Below are 21,950 nucleotides of genomic sequence, written 5' to 3'. Positions count from 1 at the left end.
TAATCAGGGCGACAGATTCAGAGCCTCCCGAATTGTACTTTGGAACTCAGATAATTTAGCGCCCCCTCCACTGAACCATCAAACTGCTGTTGAGTTATATATTATATTACATTTTTTACTCTAAAAATTATCTTTTTATAATGTATAAATTAGTTCTGAATAGAAATGACTTATTACAAGTCAGAGAAAACAGGACTAGCATTTCCTATGAGCTGAAACAAATTCTCATTTAAAGTATCACAAGCTTCCATCGAACGATTTAGAGCTACTTGGGCAAACTGAGGTTGGACATGCTGATGCTTTGGAGTACTTCTTAGTATCTCCTCAGATTGTTCCTGTCGAATTTCTTATGGATGAATGATTGTCAAGCAGTATACATCTATTCCTGAGCAAGAGAAGCCCCTAGCAAATCCACTAAAGGCTTTTTCCTTATGAGTTTACTCTTTAAATTTCAGTTGAAACGCATCTGTTAAGCTCCTATCATATACACAGTGCGGTACCACGCCCAACTGCAGCCCTGTGGGCGTGGACGTTCTACTGAATAGCCGATAGCGGCACTAATATTCTTCTGGGTTTGATTCTGAATATAATATTGATCTGCTAATCATTCTGTTGCAAGTTTTCAGTGGAATAAGAAATGAGGAAGTTCGCCATTCTATTAGCAACTCAAGAATCTAGAACATATCATTCAAACCAATGGCCTTTAAAAAGCTCACAGGCAAATGGAGGAATTTGCTAACTACCCTGTAAGATGAGATTTGGACTAACCACAGAGAAAATCATTTTATCCTTCTCAATGGTGCCTGGGTATATTGCGCCCAATAATTAAGCAAACCTGCTAAACGTGCGTGACAAACCTGCCAAGCAAACTAAAGGTATATCTTTAAAAATATTTATTGTTTCTGTAATCAAGGTCTAAAAGTTGGTCTTGAGCTTCTACCCATAAGCACCTAAAACTAGCTCTTAGTATTTAACAGAGACTTGTTCTTTAGAGTTGAAAAATCTAAAATCTAAAATGCCATTCTTTGTTAATAAAAATCTCAGGCCATGAATATATTCTAAAATATATAATTAAAATATTTAACAGCAAGAAAGAATGATAAGGGGTATACGTAATTATAGTAAATGAGGAAGTTTTAATCAGGAGATAACATAAATGTTTTGCACATTTCAGCTGCCGGCACAGACTTGATAAGATACTGAGTCTGGGTCTGGAGCAGGAGGTTGGGAGCCCAGCCCTCGCAGACACGCTCCCACTTGTGATTTCTGCCTGTCACTTAACCGGGAGATGCAGAAACCGTGAGTCTCACTAGAGAGCCGAGCCTGCATGTTTTCTAAGGCAAAAGTGGAAGGAATCAATAAGACTGCCAGACAACATTCAAATACTTGCACTGAGAAATCCGTCACCAGAAGCAGCCTGCAGACCTATGCTTCTCGTTGGACATCCTGCTGGTGACTCTTTCAACTGCCCTCTTCCTATGTGCATCACTATTTTTCTTAACAATAAGCAAGAAATAAACAGAACCACAAAGTCCTCCCTTTTCCATTAATCCGTGGACACAGCATCATGAAGGGAGGAGAAATCTTCGGTCTCATTGTTCTTATTTTAGGCGAGATTTCCTGTAAAGTTTTGTAGAGAAATGATTCACGATGATTCACCCTAGATTAAGTGAGTCGGCACGATTAAGATCTACTCAGAGGACCCTGAACCACTTTTTTAGAGGAAAAAAGGCCAAATCTGAAAAGGTTTTCAGGTGTTCCCATTGACAGCAGCGAAGGTAGCTACCACCATTTCTTACGTGTGTACAGTGAGCTGGAAAATGACACCAGAACCTCTATAACAGTCATCTTGTTCACTCTCACAGCTCCATAGGTCTATCACCATCTTGATTTTACAGATAAGGAACCAAAGCTCGTTATAGATTCTTCATCTTGGCCAGGACAGCTCTGCTAGTACAAGTCGCAGAACTGGGTTTCAACCTCATTCTATTTAATCCCTTACCCAGTGCCAGTAGCCACTCTAAACACTGCATACTTGAAATTCTTCGTGTAATTTAATGCAGCATGGTTTTCTCTCCTCCCACCTGTACCATCTTACAGGTTTAGTTTTCCTTCTCTGCTAAAGCAACTTTTATTTCTACCCTTAACACTTAATTTTTAGATATACTTAATTCGATTAAACTATTCGTACTATATTATTAAGATACCTAAAGAATTTAGTGCTTTTACAAGTGCCCTAAATTGTAAATAGATTAAAAATAATCAGCACCTCTGTAAAGTACTTTTATGAGTTGGCCATAGTCATATGTACGCATGTCACGTAAAGTTGAAACTACAAATAAGAACATTTAGCATGAGAAAGTATTTCCATCCTGTTTTTTGGCTGGAGTTTCTAAAGACCTTCAAACTGATTTCAAATAGACACCCTCCAAGTCTCTGACCCTGCTGAAATGGCATTTCCATAAGCACAACTCTGGTTTCATCTAACGCCATCTTTTAAAACAAGTGCCTCTGTTTAAAAAAAAAAAAAAAGGATTATGCCAGTTTACAAGACCACATAAAAATGATGACTATGTCAACAAACCAGGAACATTAATTTAAAACAGGACTGCAGAGTCCTTATTTCCTTATTTTAATTACATATTCCCAAGAAACAGTGCAAACAGCCTTTACTGAATTAACGAGAGATAACCTATTAGTTGAAAAAACCATTCAAGTTAACAAAATTTCAAAAGAAACCCACTTACTTGTTCAAATTCATTCTTTTGAAATTCTTCAAAACCAAAGATGTCCAATATTCCAATATCCCATGTCTGCGAGCTGAAATGAAAGAGGACACAGTGAACAGGCATCCTTAACGCTTCCCACTGCTACTTTAGGTTGGAGAAATCCAGCCACATAGCGTGTCACTGGCAACTTGAAGTAAAAACACAAATGATTATCGTAACCTGGTGGAAAACTGAAAATTAGGAAGAAAAAGTGTTCTTTTAATGCTTTGATTCAAACACAAACTCATTAACAAAAATGCACTGATTTCTAAGTATAAAATGTAATGATATATGGGTAGTTTAATATTTACTTCTCTGAAAGCCTCTCTGTCTGTCTCCTTCAAATAGACCTGCTTTCTCTGAAGGAATTTGGACCGACCTGTTAAGTGGGTCTCACCAGCAGTAAATCAAGCCATTTCTCCATTACACATAAGTACAATACAAGTCAAGTTACAATTAAGCCATGTGCATGTTTTTTTGATAGATCAGTTTGAGCCACTCCAAAAATTATGACTTTCCTAAAGGAGGCCCTATAAATAAAGAACAATGAAGATGATGAAACTCGTGTGCGAAAGGGAAAGAAATCCATCTAAGTAACGACTTCTCTCTTCCATGTAAACTATCGCTCTTGGAATTTGCTACAGTCTTGGATGGTCAAATCACAGATGTCGGAACACACACAGTAAGTGAGGAAAGGAGGAATGAAACCTCATGTGACCCGGGAACCCTGACAACCTGGATTCTGTGGGATATGGGAGCGGCACGGGGGTGTGTGCACGAGGTGCTTGTTGCAAAGAAAGCTCCAGATGATTCTAGAACGCTGGTCACCCCACCCCTCCCATGTCTCTGGTCTAGCGCGTCATCAGGAGGACTGCTGTCTGCATTTTCTGCCAGTGGAAGCGATGATTCCTCATCACGATGGTGCTCGTTGTTTCATTACCAGTCTCCCTGCTGGTGCAGATGTTTTGCTGTTGTTTTCACTCAATTTGATGTACCCAAACTGCAGACCCCCTTGGCCACCAACTCCCTTTTTGTACCTATATTGTGTTTTCACAAGCAGGATGTAATCACAGTACATTAGGGGCTATAATTTGTCACTTACATGGCCACTTTTTTCTCTAGAAAAGGGCAAGCTAATGATTCTGTGATATCCTTTCTCTAAGATTATTTGTTGTAGATGGTACAAAATATGAACGTCATAAGTAGGAAAGAGCATTTTAAAAGCCCTTGATATAAACGTCGCATGGCAAAGAGTGTAAGTCAGTGAGGGGAGGAAAGAAGCATTCATTGGATGTCTCTAGGTAATCGATTCAGTATTTTAGAAGAAAAAAATAAAGTTAGCTTTGTATCTCACCCTGTGTGCCCAAATAAACTCTACATGGATTAGAGAGCCAAATGTTAGAACCAGAAACTGTAAACACGTACAGGAAAACAAATGTGATCATTTTTTTTCTGCTTTCAGTTCTGGGAAACGTCAAAAGAAAATACTCAAAAACATGATTATGCAAAGACGAAATTCTTTTGCAGGATAAACTGTAAAAATAAAATTAAGTTCTGTTAGAGGTAAGTATTATTTAAAAACGCACTGTCTCCTTCATTTTCATAGATTTTTCTCAATCTACTAGACTATGTGTCCAGCCATACATCATCTTCCACCCATCCACGCCTCTCCCCATCCCACCATCTTTATAATGTGCACAAAAAGACATCGGGAATGATGTTCACTCGGTGGGAACCATGGTGCTGAGGGTTAGGCTGATTTGTTGCTCTGTTGTGTGTGTGTGTGTGTGTGTGTGTGTGTTTTCCATGTAATGTAATGTGTTTTCCATTCCATGTAATGAGCTGCATCGTTTCACTTGTAGGAGCCTAGTGATGAAGCCTGTCAAGTTCTGGAGTTGTTCCGTCTTGGTAGGAATCCTGATTGAAACACTTTTTAGTTGGATAACTTTGGGCAAGTTACTTAAATTTTCTGAGCTGCAGTTTCGTCATTTATAAAACTGAGATAACAAGTCACATGTATCCACCTAGATATTCGCTACAATTAGAAGTAATGTAAAGAAAGTTCTAGGATAATAGCTGGTACACAGTGTGTCTCCAATCACTGAAAGTTGCTTTTAAAAATAGTTGTTTAAACTTGCTATAGAAATACAGAGGGTGGCTAAGAGTACAAATATAAATGGCTAATAGGCATATTAAAATGTCAATCTCATGAAAATTGCAAAAGAAATAATTTTTAAAAATTATGATGGGAAAGACATCCCCATACACTTTTGTTGGCAGTTGAAATTGGTAGAGCCTTCTTAAAAAACAACGTGCTTATGTGGCGCAAAGCTTTGAAATATTCATATCATTTGCACCAGGACTTCCATAAGCAGGAACCTATACTAAGGCAATTATCAGAAATGCAATTAAAGACATGAATAACGATGTTCATTGTTATCTTAATTATAGTAAAACAACAAAAAGAAATAACAAATACCCTACACTAAAGACACAATTAATTAAACAGCATCCATCCTAGGACGGATTAATTTAGAGAAACTGTCAAGTTAATAGAAATCAATTTATAAATTCTGTATAAATAACCCCAATTACACATCCAGAAGACTTAGACAGAAGTGCAGTCACCCGAGAAGAGGACCTGGAAATGTCTCGAATGGTAGACCTAGCGGTGATTTATTAATTTTTAAAATGTTCTGTAGTGGGTATTATAGCACTCTCCATCTTTAGCCTTTATTTAAAACATACATGACTAAACACACGTTGGGCATTTTCTGAGTTGGTGGAGGAAGGACAACCCTAAGCTTCAGGGCAGAAAGAGGAAAGTGGAGCCCCGCTGACACGGTAGAGACAAGTGTCTGGTTTTCCAGGGACGGGAGGTGCAGCAGGGACCCGAGGAGTCCAGAGGGAGCAGAGGGGCTTCCTGAAGGCCACGTGCTGGTCCAAAGCATGAATGCTCCTGCCAGCGTGTACCAGGACCTCCCTCTCAGGCCCTCAGACCCAGTTCCCCTGCCTGGTTCCCAGCTGCCTTGGCAGCAGGGGTCCTGTAGTGACAGCCCACAACACTGACAGAGGTCAGGGGTAAGGAGAAGAGCTATGGGTGGCAGGACCTCATGACATACGTCCTTCCCTTTCTCATGAGGATTGTGGCTTCGTGTGGACCAGCAGAGGATGCTGAGGCTAGCCAGCTGTGCGTGGGTGAGTAAAATGTTGAAAGATTCTGGTTTAGGTTGGGGACAGTAAATTAATTACTAATTTAGAGTAGCATATATTTGGTTGAAAGAACACTCCTTTTAAATGATTTTTTCACATTTCATACACACTGGATTCCAAACTATATTTGGTTACAAAATAAAAATTTAAAAAGGAAAAGATGGGAAGAAAGGAAAAACCATTGTCAGGAAAACATTTAATGCAGGTTTAATGCATTTTAACGATTATTTTTGCAACTACTGACAGATATAAGGTGTTCATTTTTTTCAAAAATCTATTTCATCTTTTATGATTGAGTGAAAGATGTGACTGTTATGGCAATAGCAGCCTTGGCAGGAGGGTTCTAAGAACATGTAGCCAGCAAAATGCCCATTCTGTCATTTCTCTTACTGCTATCTTGACTCATACTACACAGGCATTTAACTCAACATCCAATTTCTAGGACGGAGGAGCAGACAGAGGTCATCAGATGAACCGGGATTCAATCCATTAGGCAAAATTAACATATTAATAAGATGATCTGTTTTAGTTCAAATTCTGCCTTAGAATTCTCCTGAGGGCTTTCCTGATGGTTAACAAAACTCTAACCCACATTAACTCATTAGTAAAATACACCACCTTCTACATCAGACAAAATGTTAAATGCCAAGGCATCTGTCTCATTTTGATTTGCCTTCCAGGTTTGTGGGTATGAGAAAGGGGAAAGTCTGAATCAAAGAGACCGTCCACTTTGGAACGTGGATGAACTAATTTTATTTGGGCAGAGAGGTCCGGGGATTTGTACACATCAGGTTTTGTCCTCGATCGTCCCCAGGCGAGGAGATGAACTAAGTAACTAAAAGTCAGTTTAGGGAAGAGCTGAATCCTGTTTGGCACAAAACCCTCAGATGGAGCCAGAGCTGAATCAGCCTCTTTGGCTGATCACTGACGGGTCAGACTCCAGATGGGGTAAGAGTGAAATATAAAAGCATTCCAGACTTGAGCAATCTGGCTGTCCAGACACACTGCCCTGGGGACCAGATGGCCTTGCGCAGAGGTTAGTGGTGCAACGTCCCTGGAGAAGTTGGGCTATGCTATGGCGTTTGCAAGCTCTACTACCAATACGCTGAAGAATTTGGTTAAAATAAGCTTTGTTTGTAATCGGCAAAGCGCACGGTGGCTACCTCTGCCCACACAGCTTATCTGACTCTGCAAGGGTCTTCTCTAGTCTTAGAGGAACTTGGGATGGAGACGTGGCTCCAGGATTGCGTATTTTCAGAAGTTCCTGCCTTTTATTCTTCGACGGAAGAAAGTACCTGAGACTTACCATTTTCTGAAAACACCTCAGAAATTAGGGAAGAAGTCTGCAGTTGCTGACAAGTTTCATTAGAAGCTGGGTGACAGGTGGGGCTAGTGGTTACCAAAGCAGCCCTCTGCGTCCAACCAGCCTATGGCTTCATGCATACCAACGTTGTTCTTAAACCCGTCCTCCTTTGTATTTTTCCCCCCACTGGAAATACAAGTTAGGAAGTTAAAAACTGGAGAGCCCTTGAAGTGAAAACTGTAGCTAATTAGCCTGGATGTGCACAGAAATCCTGGCATGAGGGTGAAAACCAGAGCTAATGTTTTATTGATGCAGTATCATATAAAGCCACTTCCAATTGCTGGTCTTATAAACAAAGCTAGTTCTGACCTACAGAGAAACCAGGAAGGGAGCCCTTTCTAGGGGTAGTAAGAGCACAAATAATAAAAAAAATCACTTAAACCCTTCCTATCAGTGAAAGCTACAACTCACAGCTGAAAAGCACCAATACTTAGTACTTTTAATAAACCTATGTCCTCATTCACTACGAGCTGCTTTTAAAACAGTGAGATACACACACACACACACACACACACACACGTGTATTGTTAACAAAAGCATCTTTAGAAACAAGAATAACCTACCACATACTTTACTTCTTTCAAACCACAAATGATATTTAGTTTATATGAACTCTTACCTTCCTAGTCTGAAATAACCCTCATTTGAGAATAATGCAGACCATTTAACTAATTTATGACATCATTGCTCCTCCTAAGTATTCTGTGGTTATTAAAAGCAATAGTTATGAAGATTAGATAGAAATATGGATAAATAGTTACCACAGTGAAAAAATCCAGATGCAAAGCTGTATGTACGGGATGTGGAGCAACTGGAACCCTCACACGATGCTGGTCACAGCTTAGATCTGAAATTTGGAACATGGTTTGACCTCGTCTACTAAAGCTTAATGCACATCTACTGAATGACCCAGAAATCCCACTCCGGGCGGGTATCCGGGGTAATGAGTGCCTGTCCCCTAGAAGTCATGCATGGGAACATACATGGCTTCTTATCTACAGAGCCCAAAACTGGAGACAACCAAAGTGTCCATCAGTAATTGAATACGGAACTAACTAGTGGTATGTCCACGCACGTTTTTACAAAAGAACACTACTCGGAAGTAGAATAAGGATGGGTTACGGCTGCACTCAACGTTGTAGATGCATCTCACATAAGGAACATTCAGCAAAGGAAGCCAGACGTAAACCAGTGGGCAGAGGAAGAGTCCACATCTAGCTCTGTGGGGGGGGGGGGGATATGCCAGGTTGCATGTGTAACATCGCTGAACTCTACAGAATACGTGCACTTCAGCCTTGTTAACCCTCAATAAAACAGTAAGAAAATGGTACGCTCGCTAGGATCACAGCTATGCACAGGGACGGAGAGACCTGGGGCTGAATATTTGTTAACTCAGAAGCACTCAAATGCATGCTTGCTTTGGTACTGCCCCGTCCGCCATGATGTTGGAATAGTGACCCTTCCTATGGCTGGCCTTGGCTCCCACAAGAGCCATTTATTAATATAAAGACATGAGTAGGCAAGAAAATTACAAGCAAGATGTCTGAGTGACCCTGAGGTTGAGATGGAAATACATTCTTCTAGCAGTTGAATATAATCACAGCAGCGTTTATGCCGCTATCGTTTCCATGTGTGTCTGAGATTTGTATCTAACGTCCTCCCATGTCTGCTGACTCTTCGAAAGCAGAGTTGTATTTCTTGGGGATGCCTTCAGACTAGTGCCCTTAGTCCCTCCAACAAAAATGAAGAGAAGTAAGTTCTTGTGTTCAACCAATTCTCTGGATAAGTGAGTCAGAGAGAAGCTAGAGGGAGGTTCCGTGTTACTGATGTATGTAGGTGTAAGGAGGGGCAATGGAGCTCCTTCAGGGACACATCAACCAAAGAAGCACACCATGCCCGAAAGGTTTTCAAAGAAGAAAAACAAAGCAACGACGTGAAATCAACTCAGCTGTAGGTTACTTGCGCATTATCCTTGCTGTTTCAAAGTCAGGGACCAACCATATTCTATACGCCAAACAATAACAAGCGCTGCTACCTCCATATGCCTCCAACCTAGGACCCTGTATCATCGCTTTTGAACGACCTTTTGTAAACTGTCAACTGTCAAAATAAAAACCTATACAGAGATGCGGGAATTCTGTAGCTTATTTGTCTTTCCCAGGAAATGTATATTTCAGTCTCATATCAAGCAGATATGTCTCCTTTCCTTTTGGTCTGTGTCAGTTGGTAGATGACTGCAAGACGAAATACAACAGCAGGATTCAGAAGTCAGATCAGGTTGACCCCGGGTGTTTGGGAGATCCACGCCACCTGACCCAAAGGAGGCATCAGGTAGAGGACAGGCTTGGAAGAAGAGTGAACTCTGAAGGTGTATCTGAAGGTCACGTTTTGGCTTTAGACAAGCCCGAGGTTCACAGGGGAGATTGTGAGTCAAGGTATGTGGCCAAGGTCAGGCAGGGGATGCTCTGGATAGACGCAGGGAAACTCAAAAGGTATAAAACCCAATTGGGTGGGTCTGGTTTGGAAGGCAGAGTAAAGGCAGGATTCCATAGGGGTGGGTAATCCAGGTAAGTTGGGTGGGAGTAGTTTTCAGAATGCCATCAAAGTACTTCATCTGCAGTTTCTGTGATCTTTAGAAAAGGGATGATTACTAATTATGGGGAGGGGAGTGCCCCCTACGTGAATGCCCTATGTGAACGGGTGGGCAAGTGCTAGCAGGCACACACTGTTCTGCAGAGAAAGCCAGCCATGCGTTGCCACAAATACTTGTGGATGAGGCCTGCAACACAGGCAAAAGTCTTGACCCTCCCTGGAGTTCCTGACCTTCTCTGGAGCCTGGTCTTGTTAGGCTAGAGCCACTGGAAGAGCTGAACTAATCCAGGCATGGTTGTGAGAATTTGCAGGTGTGATCTGATCTGCAGCCTTTAAATTTCACCTATTAATAGTGGTACTACCAGTTCTACTAAGACTCAAGGATCCATTGAATCTGACGCATTTCAGCATAACCTGTGTTGGAGGGGTCTGACTCAGAGTTCACCCCCGGGCATAAAGCAGTGAGCCACCAGGTATCTGGATGTGACTGACATCTTCCAAAATACCCTGACCAGGAATCACAGACTCACGGGTCCTGAAAGCAAAACCAAGCCAGAGAGATGAGCCAAGGCTCCATTTGTAGGTAAATGAAATGCGATCATCACAGTTTCAGAGACTGAGAAAATTAACATTCACGAGACATAAAGGTCTTACTAACAATTTCATTAATGTTGTGTCAGGCGCAGAATAGAAATCCAGATCTCTTGATTTCTATCACCCTTTTAAAAAATGAAAACACAGCTAAAAGGTAAATTTGCTGTATTCATAAATTAACTACCATGTACTTGAACATACATACACATACACAAAACATGAGACCTACATAACATTTCAACCCACTAGTTGTAAGCTACAGTAAAAAGTGCTGTTTCATTTTTCACTGATCACGCTTTTCTTTTTTTTCGCCAGCTTCACTAAGATTTAATTACATACAATATTGTGTCAGTTTAAGGTATACACCCTGCTGATTTGCTACACAACTGCAAAACGATCATGCTTTTCTTAATAGGGTTCCTTTTCTCCCTTCATAAGAATTCTCTTTGAATACACCGCCCTCCTCCCCTTTTTATGAGGCTTCTGCTATTTAAGATTTTAAAGAGCACTTCAGGATACCTTTGCAATTTAATAGCAAGGTTTGAAAATCATAAATTCTTATTACCCAAAGGTTTGTGACTTTACTGCCCCCCAGAAGATGATGGAGACAGAGTGTGAAAGTACTGGGATGGGAGATCATCTCAGAATCCCTCCGACCACCTATGAAATGGACACCTGTCTTTCCAGCAATCACCTTCAAGTATACGTGCTCACAACTTGTGGCTCAAAGTTAAATTAAGGAGATAGTGACTTGTAGCAAGTGGATATTGCTGGGTAACCAGCCACCCCAAAACTCAGCACCCAAAAACATGAAGTACTTATTATGGTTCTAAGTCCTTTTGTCAGTGTGGGTGGCCTGGCGGGGGCGTTGGCAGGTGCAGGATAACCTCCTCCGCTCAATGCCTTGGGGTTGGCCGGCTGTTGGCTGGCTAACAGTGCCTCTCACTGTCCCCAGGAGAGCCCGGGCTTATGCGCGAGTGGCAATGACCGGGACCTTAGACTAGTGCGAGGCCTTAGAGCTGGCACACCGTCATTTTTGCTGTATTCTCTCAGCTACAGCAAGTCACAAGGGCAGCTCAAATTCGAAGGAAGTGAAAACGGACCTAAACCCTTGATCAGAGAAGCGTCAGAGCTGTATTGGACAGGGCGTGGATGCAGAGAACGAGCAGTTGGGGCCACTTTTGCAATCTACCAACACTGCCTCACTTGAGAGTGGCTTTGAACTACTTCATTAGCTCACCCACCTTTTGAATGGATAGGTACTGAGCACCTACTTTTGCAAAGCACTCTGCCGGGTGCTAGAGACGCAGATACAAAGAACAGAGGACAATCGCACCCTCAGGGCCATGTCGATATATAGATATGTTAAACTTTAAATAATAATTCTGGAGGGAAATAAAGAAACCATTTATATTTTTTTAAGGTAGCTTTACAACGATGCTTTTTAAAATCATTTTCTGACCATTTCAATGTGGGAGACATTTTTGGAAAAACTCAGGTGTCAAGTCTGACATAGTGGGGTTCATACTCCAAATCGACCACTTCTTCCTGGCTGTGTGACTTGGGCCAATTACTCAACCTCTCTGAACTCCGATTTCCTTATCTGAAGAGGGGAGACAATAACTCCTTCCTCATGCCAACGTCAATATTAAATGTAATAATCTCCAGCTCGAAGCCCGGCTCGCTTACAGGTATCATCCAGTAAACAATAACCACAATAAATGCACCTTCTCCACTTCTCCCGTCTGCTTGGAAAATGTATTTTTAATAAGACTGTACATGAAGAGAGAAAAGTTAAAAGCGTGCAGCTAACAAAAACTAAAAATGTCCTTTCGTTGAAAAGCCCATCCTTCTCGATGAGAAAATTATATTAGGAAAGGCAAACAAGATTTAAATTGTGGGACTGACATTTCCTTCCTGGTGTTTTCTTCAGGGAGCGGCAGGGTCACCAAGACCCAGAATGGGACACCCTCCTCTCATCTCTGAGCTGCATGGCGGCGTTATTTATTTTGGCAGAACTGCCACTACACTCAAATGACAGGCACAGAAGAGCATAATAAATACAGATTTGGTTAACTCTATCCAGCAGGGCAGGGTATCAGGGGGTTGAAAAGAGGCCAAATGCATTTCCCCAGTGAGAAATGAAACAAGAGTGTGGGCACGGCCAGCAATGCGATGAATTTTATCCTTTGTATAAAATATACAAGCTTTAGCCTCTGCACTCTTGGCTCAAGAAAGAGCTAGAGAGGAATGCTCGCGGGTTTGTAGTAGCCTTATAAATCACTGAATTTCTTACACACTATACTGAATCTATTTGACTCTCAAATAATATTTGCAAATCGCATAACAGCCATTATCAAAAAGGAAAAACACTACTGTTGGATACTAAAAATGCCATATTCTCATAGATCTGAAAGAAATCTCTTTTTTTCCTCCCATCGCCTAAAAACGTGCACTTAAGGGAAAAATATGTAGCTCTTCATTGGTTCAATAAGCTGCACTATTCTTGAAACAGTTTATCACATTATCATGATTAATATTTATATTTAACCATTATTGTGTCCATAGTACGTGGTAATTTTTATAATAAGGGTGGTAAATTTTTAACCATCATTTTGTATTTATTATGTAATATTTAATTTTTGAGTAATATAATATACATCTACTTTGGTAAGCCTCTCATATTTTTTATTTCTCTGGATCCTTCTAGTTGAAAAAAAAGTATCTCACAAAAAAATGAAAAGCAAATGTGCAATTACAGAGAAAAGGTTCTTAGCTCTTTAGGAAATCATTACACATATGGGTGTTTTGGTAACGAAATGAAGCAGAAGGAGAATTATTTAGAAAGCAGGTTTTGTCTTAGATATTTCGCTAAATTGTGTAGTTTTGGTTGTCATGACAATAAGCACCATGATTTAAATGTCTACGCAGAAATAGAAGTCACTCGTACCATATTCATAAGAATCAAAGCAATATCATTATTTAATGGGAAAAAGTTCCCCAATTTGGATGAAGGAGGGAAAAACATGGTGTGCAAAATTTATTTTCCTGACAAACTGCTCGTTATTTCATCTCTGAAACAAAAATAAAGACAAAATATTTAGAACTAAACAAACGAAGGAAGTGCTACATATAAATCACCTGGAATGCACCAAGAGGTACTCAGGAGATACTTCATAGGCTCAGGGTCAACGTAATCAACAGAAAGTATGAAACAAACATTTCAGTCAGGAAGTCAGGAAAAAAAAAAAAGGAGAAAATTTCAAAGAAAGTTAAAATAGGGTGTCCTAAAACTGCAGAGCTTAGTAAAAATAAATAACATAAACATGAGAAATGACAACAAGAAAAATAAATTGATTTTTGAAAATAAATAATTCTTACAAGCAAATTTCAGGCAAGACTTACCAATGATACTGGAGCAAAGGCATAAATAAAGAATGTCAGGAATGTAAAGTTGTCAAACTAGAATTATAAGAGCTATTGATTGGAGGATTATAAATAAAACAAAAGTGTGATTTAGTTGGTGAATACATTTAAAATCTTAAAGTGGACGACTGTCTAGAATATATATGACTTTAAAAAGAAAGAAAATAATCTGATTAGACCTATAAATTTTAGAATAGTATTCATAGGTGAACTCTCCCTTCACCTCCCCAAAAATTTTTAGGGAGAATTCCACCAGGCATTCAAGGCATATATCATCTTCATCTAACACAAACCATTTTAGAAGAGAAGAAAAACAGAATTGCTCTCAGCTTACTCTTTAACATAGACGTAATAGCAAAAGACTGTATAACAAATAAATAAAATCTTATCGCACTAATGAAAATAAATGCAAACATCCATAATAATGACTAGAAAATTGAATTTAGTTCATCATGACCAAATAGGGTTTACACCAAAAATGAAGAATTATTCGACATCAAAAAACATACATCAATAAAATTTGCCACATAACCTAAGAAAAGGAGAAATAATCTTAATAGATAAAAGAAAAACATTCAATGAAACAGCATACATCTATGGTTGAAAACATTTAGCAAAGATTATCTACTGGAACTCTACATAAACAGATTACTTACTGACAAATAATTAGAGGTATTACATTAATTGGGAAACAAGACAAGAATATCTACTAACACCACAAATTTTCAACATTGTATTGGCAGTGCTAGCCAATGCAATAAAATAAGAAGAAATAGAAGACATAAATGATAAGGAAGACAAAAAAGATAATTATGATCATTTACATTATTATATTCCACAGGAAAATTATTAGAACTAATAAGAAAAGTCAGCAGGGTTTCCTGATATAAGATCAACATATGAAACTCAAGATTGAGTATCCCAATAAACAAATTAAAATATAATAGAAAAATAGCACTCATCATAGCAAGAGAAAGTACAAAGTACTTAGAAAATAATCAAATAGAAGTGTGCAAGAAATTGATAGAAAAAACACAAACATATTTAAGAAATAAAAGAATGTATGCAGAAAGAAATATAGATCATATTTATGGAAGCAAAGAATCAACAGTCTGAAAAGGCCAATTCTCCCCAAATTAATCTATAAATGTAGTTCTCATCAAAATCTCAAATGAATTTCTTTTATGGACTAAGTCAAAATGACTATAAAATTCATATGCAAAAATAAAGATCCAGAGAAACCAAAACAAATAAGAAAAGTAAGAACTTATTATGAGAACTTATTAAAACAATATATTATTGATACAGCTTTAGTCAAATAGATTAAACATCAGGAGGAGGTGAAAAAGCATTTCTAATAAATGGGATAGGAATAGTTGAATATCCATTTAAAATATAACATTATATCAATTTCTCATATAAACAAAAATAAATTCCCGATGTATTGAAAATCGAAAGGTTTAGGAAAAAATGTAAGATGACCTTGGAATAGGGCAAGAATGTCCATGGTAAGTCCCTGAAGCCAGGTCATTGTATATAACTGAACAAATATCACCGCACACATATGAGCACATCACCACCGGGCAGTGTAGAATCTGCATTGCCATGTACAACGTCACTTGTAATCAGGGAAATGCAAATTAATATTCTCCCCACAATTCTGCTACTAAATATATACCCCAGGGATAATTCTAAACATATATCTCAGGATGTGACACTGTAATTGAAATGAAAACAGACGTAAGTGTCCATCTAAAAGGAAATAGATGAGGGTATTGTGGTTTCTCTTCAGGGGAATTAGTGTAGCAGTTACAAAGAATCAATTAGCTCATTACGCATCAATATAGTTAAATCTCAAAAACTATGTGGGGTTAAAAAGGGAAGTACAGTGTACAATGTACTCTATGATACCATTTCTTTAATTCTTTAATGACTCACAGTGTTATATACTCGTTATGAAACACCAATATCTAGATTAATTTTTAAAACTGGAAAATTTACAAAATATTGATAATATTGTTGTCTCTGGGCAGGAAGGAGAGGAATCGACTTATGTAGATAAACGAAAGTAACTTCGGCTTTTAGCTGCAATTTTCTATTTCTTTTGCATTAAAAAAAATCGGAAGCAAAAGTGACAAATGTTAATCGTGTTAGATAATAGGTAAGACTTGCCTATAACCCTTTGTACTCTTCTTGATTATTAAATCTTTCACCCCCCCAAATACAGTTAATGAAGAAAGGTATCACACAATAAATGGAAAAATACTGAATGTCTATTTTCATTTTCTCACAAATGCACAGCAGCTGTTTTAGTATTTCTATAAGGCATTTGGGAATTAATGATATAAATTCATTTATTAAGAATTAAGTACTTTACAATTAATAAGGCAATGTACAAAATATCATTTTACCAACTCTTAATTACGTATGGACTGTTGGTATAGATTATTTTTCTTTTCGACTTGTAATATCCATCAAAGAACTTAAATCTTTATAATCATTTTAGTAAAGTGCTAAGGGGGAAAGTTGAAACTAATAAGTAAATATTTGGGGTTTAATCAGATTTATTTACACATTCAGTCCCTCCTTCAGGTTTCACTTTGTACTTTTGTGTCTGAAATGAGGACAGATAATCTCCATGACCTTTTTTGAACTTTTAATAACAGTTTACAAAATATATATCGAATGAGAGACAGAGAATGAGATTTTACTTAGGATTCTCAAGTGATGTTAAATATATCGTATGCTCAGATGTTTTCTTTGGGAAATTAATTTCCAATTTTCTTATCAAAATAACAGTGAAAAAAACACATTTAATTTCTAGACATTTTCTCCACACTTCACTTTCTTATCACCCGGCCTACCATTTAGATAGTTTCTTAACCTATTGCAGCCCGTAAAATCCCTCACTGAGATTCCTTGAATGGACTGGGAGAGCGGTGTGTGGTTTGGAAAAAGTATTTAATTTTGATATCCCTCTGCTTTGCAGTGGTCACAGGGCCCCACTGAGCCCCACCCTGAATTAACGAGAATTCATACAGACCAGCTAGTCAATGATGCGGACAGTCGCAGGGAGTAAAAAATACTTAAATCTGGAGTTAGGTGACAACTACACAAGTTCCATTACAGATGTGGCAGGGTGGGGTTGGGGGTAGGGGCATGCAGACATCTGACAAATCGCGTGGCTCCTTTTCAATAAAATCTTTCCTCACCGTCTGACTCAGGAAGGAGGGAAACATTGCTCACCTTAACCCTTCCTGTTGGAGAGAATGACGGCGAGCCCTCAGCTAAGGCGAAGGTGCCCATCTATAAGGAAGCAGGGCGGGATTCGGGTTGGGGGGCTTAAGAGCTTAGGTCGTTTGGAGAATTTCAAGTCCCAATAATGGGCGATTTTCATCACCTGGGATGCGCCCAATGACTGCCACCATTGGAGAGGATTAATCCTCAAATTTTCAACTCAGAGAGTTAACCTGACGGACCTCATTTCCTTGCAAAAGATAAAACAAATTATACTTTTGTAAGAACATTTATAACTATTTATGGCTACAATCTAGTCCTTTTAATAAGTCATAGACGGCATCTGACTTTTTTTAAAAAGCCTTCTGGTTAAATAATTTAAGAAGAAAATAATCACACACACACACACACACACACATCCTTGATTTGAATTTCAGGCTTTTTCATCCTGGGAAATCCAGATGGTACAGAAATCATGACAAATCCCCCTGCACAAAAAGCAAAAACAACCTATGGATGGAATTCGAAAACTGCCCTAAGCTGCCAGGTAAAGTATTACAGGTGATCTATGCAAACGGTGTAGGTATAAACCATAATCCAGGAGATATTTTTGATGGTTTGCCTGCAGTGCAGAGGACGATGCTCTATCTTCAGGCCCCTAGAGCTTCATAGAGTAAGATACTGACTTCCTGTCTCTAATGGATGAGATCCTTGACAAATTCTCAGTTAGAGCTGCAAATCTAATCCGCTGAAAATAATCTTAAAAAGATTAACATTCTTACTGTTATATTAGTGTAGTAAAAATTACGTTACTCGTCTATCAGGTGGTATCTCTGTAGGTTTTTAAAAATCACAGATTTTATCTAAAATTAAAAAGATAATTTTCTATTTAAGAAAAGGTCAACAACAAAGTAATTACAAAAAAAAAAAAATTTGACTTAAAAATCCTCAAGAACTACCAGGGGACTATGAACCACATTGGCGGTATTATTTCAGAATTTATTAACCTGTTTAATCAACAAATTGAGAAGTGAATACAGTCCAGGAACATTTATTTCTTTGAGGGGAGAGTCTATAAGTCCCCCAAATTATATGGAAAACTGTGTGTGAGTTTATGCCATTCATCAGATTCTCAAATTGGACTTCGACCTAAAAAAAGGTCCAAATACATTATAACATTCCGTAAGTACATTAAGTGCTACCTGATTGCATCAATGAGAAACAAATGGAAATCATAAGAAACTTGGATATCATTTCAATATAATATACAGCAAAACACTCTCTTCTGTTTAAAATCCTTGGAAATTCAACAAACGTGCATACACACCACTAACTGTTCATAACTAATAGTGTACAAACTGAATTCTCAGTAGAACAAATCTAAGGAGAATTCCCAAATGAAAACTTAAGCCGTAAATCCCCTTAACCCGGCTAATTCACCTTACATTCATTTCAGAGCATCAAAGTAGAGATCAGCCTTCTCTGCCATTCAGGAAGGCAGTATTTAGACCAGATACAGACTACCCAACAGATTAAACGAGGCTTCAGATTCTTCAAGGCTATCCTTACTTTCTCCCTACAGAAAACATTTGTCGCCTCTAATTAAGAGCGAACAGCAAGTCTCGCCTATGAAGAAGTGTCATTTTTCTGAATATGAAACTGATGGTTCCGATCTTATTAGCGCAGATTCGCTACATGCATTCTGATGCATCTGATGCTGTCAGATGCTGGAGAGGACCGTGCTCGCCTGACACCCCGATAGGACCTTACATTCACATCCTACTGCACACGCACTTTTGTCTCGTTTCAGAGAGTGAGTTGTCAGTTGTGAGACATCGGGCTCCACTATTAACATCTCCATCCTTTACGATGACTCAGCCAGATTGCTGTGGAACACCCGCGCCACGTGGCAATAAGTTGATGGAAATCTTGCTGGATGCCTAGGACATTCCATACTGACTTACAAAATCATTTTCTTATAATTAAACCATGTGAATTTAGAAACAGGATAAGATGCCAAAAATATCCGACTGATGATTTCAGGAATTAAATCACTGCATTGATATGTGAATCTTAAAACAAAACTACCCAGCAGTGTACATGCGTAGCGGCATTCGTATTCTTAAAGAACAAATTATTTCCTTTATCTGCTATTCTCCAAAGAACCGAGATTACCGAAGCAACAGAAAACGAAAAGACTGGACTGTATCTAGGGTTTCTACCATGGCCTCCTTCTGCATTTTTTCTCAGTCCTCATTTCCCCAAAATAAATGGCCATAAACTGGGAAGTCTTCTCTCCAGCCACGACCACAAAGATTTTACCAGGCGCTGTGCGGACAGCCTTGTGTGACCTCTTTTATCCTCACAGAGTCCTGGAAACCAACCAAAGTTCTTGCAATCAGGTGCCGTCCAAAGGAACAGGCTTGGACACAGGAGAACTCAGGATAAAAATGAGTTGAAATTAATCGTAGGGTTTGGTATCTGAAGACAGTTGGAGAACTCTCCCAAAGTTCCTATAATTCATTGAAGCGGAATGTAATTAATCATAAATTACTAACATGTTTATGTTTAGCTCAACTAAAATATCAAAAGAATGTAATATAGTACAAGCATATGTAAGACCCCGAAGGCTCAGTGACAAACAAAAAAACTCCGTATGTATGCCTGAAACTCAGTTTATTTACTGTATTATATTTGCATGCCAAATTGTGCTCTCCAAAAATGTAGATTTCAGATCATTCAGCCATCAATGAATAAATGAATGAATGAATGAATAAAGTATATCTCCAATACCCCTCTAGCGAGTTACCTCCTAAACTTCATCTATTTATAACCTTCAGTCTACTTATTGTTAGGGTGCTTCTATGATAAAAAGGGGATTGTTCCATAGGTTATATTTCTCAGGTGTCCCCGTATATATAAACCATTGCAGTCAGAACTCATGATGAAAATGAGTTAAAATAAACTGTAGGTTTCTGTGTCTGAAGACATTTGGAGACGTCTCCCGAAGTTTCCACAACCCCTCTGCCTGTCCAAGACTCTCTTAACTTACAGGTGCCTCTGAAATAGGCAAGTTTACACCAAAAATCTACTGAAGATCTCGATTCAGGAAAAATAATAATTTCAAATTTAACACTGATAATTCAATCCTGGGAATGTAACTGCAGCAATTGTGAAACAGGTCCTATTTTAGGAGATGCAAAAATTATTTATCATTTGAACATTTTTAAGTTATTATTATTCGCTACACCTTAGTAAGAATCTCTATCTCATTTCACAATCACAAGGATGATAAACCTGTTTGGAAACTAGGTAGAAGAAGTAGAATTTTTTTTAATGTGTAACATTATTTATATTGTACCTATTTTGCTATAATCCAGAAAATGAACCCAGCATTCCAAGAACAAACATGTCATCTGCTTAAATTTCACTTGTCTTCCCTTTATACCTTGTTAGAGTATATCCTATTTATGTTTATTCTCTCTTGCAAATTTTACAAAAATTACCTAGTGTGAAAAATATTTCCCATCAACATCGAGCGTGCCTGCCCATGTTAACCACAGGAATATATATATATTTTAATATAATCTTTTCTAACACAATTATAAAATTTCCAAAAGAAACTGGGGATTCATAAACAATAAAAGCCTATTCTAAGTTTATCCAAATGTTGAGACTTCTCTGCGACTTAGGAAATGGGTCCGTAAATCTGCAAATCTTTAAGCTTTCCGTGAATTTCCGTGAATTAGAAATACTGCAAACATAACCTTTCTTTGCATTATTTTCGGATTTAAATTCAGGTCTGGGTGACCCATGGGAGAAATAGAGAAGAAAACATGGGAGTTATGACTCAAATGAGAAAACTGTCTTTTAGGAGTTAAACTTACGATACATTAATTCACCTCTAATTTTCCAATAATCCTTGTCCTTATTCATTTGCCTAGTAGAGAATCATAAAGACAAGACTCATATCATAAATTTGCACACTGACACAACATTCCCACTGAAAGGGAAGTAGTGTGTTTTCCAAGGTTTATGTTTTCATCTTCTCTGTGTGCAGTCCAAAATCTTGACTCTGTATAAGTTTTCTCATTTATATAATTTAAGGCTCTGTAAGATTTAAATGTCAAATGGAAATTTTCTAAAAGTTTTTACGTGCAGCTGGATTTATTTGTTAATTTTTTCAATGTCAACTTCAGCAGAGCTGCCAATGATTTTATACAAGATTAATTTGGTAGTCTTAGCCGACTAGTACTGTTCTGTGAATAATCTTCATATTTAAAGGGAAATCACAAATTGAGAGTAAGAAATAATAAAATCCAGAATCCTCACCACATCCAATATCAATGTATATCTGCTGAAACATAGGTAACGCTATAGCGACCCTCAAGTCACAGGCTATATATTGAACATGCTGATCAACGAGCAGTGGATTTTTTAATGTGTATATTTTAATGAGAATTTAGTACGCCTTTGTCCTTGAAATCTTCTGAGATATCTGTATTTATTTAAGAACTTTCCCATTAATACGTATTAGTCCTAATGTTTTCCAAGTGACCTCTAAAAGGAGCCATTTTCAGGAATTTGGTGACGTCTGTTTGGACAACAAAGAAATCCTCAAGAGGTTTCATTCAAAGACCAGCATACGTGTAAAGACTCCTGGATGCAGTTTTGCTCCCAATGGCCTGCCCTGCCCAAGGTCATTACTGGAGACAAGAATACTAACAAAGTTTTCCACTGACAAGATGCCAAGAAGA

General features: G+C 38.4%; 1 protein-coding gene across 4 annotated transcripts in view; it reads right to left on the bottom strand.

Annotated features, from left to right (window-relative positions):
* The window catches only part of MYO16 (myosin XVI), a 530,197-nt gene that overhangs the window by 169,101 nt on the left and 339,146 nt on the right, over window positions 1-21,950 (bottom strand). For all 4 annotated transcript variants that reach the window (XM_030856764.2, XM_060288080.1, XM_060288082.1 and 1 more), the window contains exon 21: window positions 2,748-2,820. In XM_030856764.2, coding sequence (XP_030712624.1) covers window positions 2,748-2,820 — 73 coding nt within the window. The remainder of the gene's footprint in view (window positions 1-2,747; window positions 2,821-21,950) is intronic.

Source organism: Globicephala melas, chromosome 18 (genome assembly GCF_963455315.2).
Source record: "Globicephala melas chromosome 18, mGloMel1.2, whole genome shotgun sequence".
Lineage (NCBI taxonomy): Eukaryota > Metazoa > Chordata > Mammalia > Artiodactyla > Delphinidae > Globicephala > Globicephala melas.
This window is presented reverse-complemented; position numbering and strand designations above follow the sequence as displayed.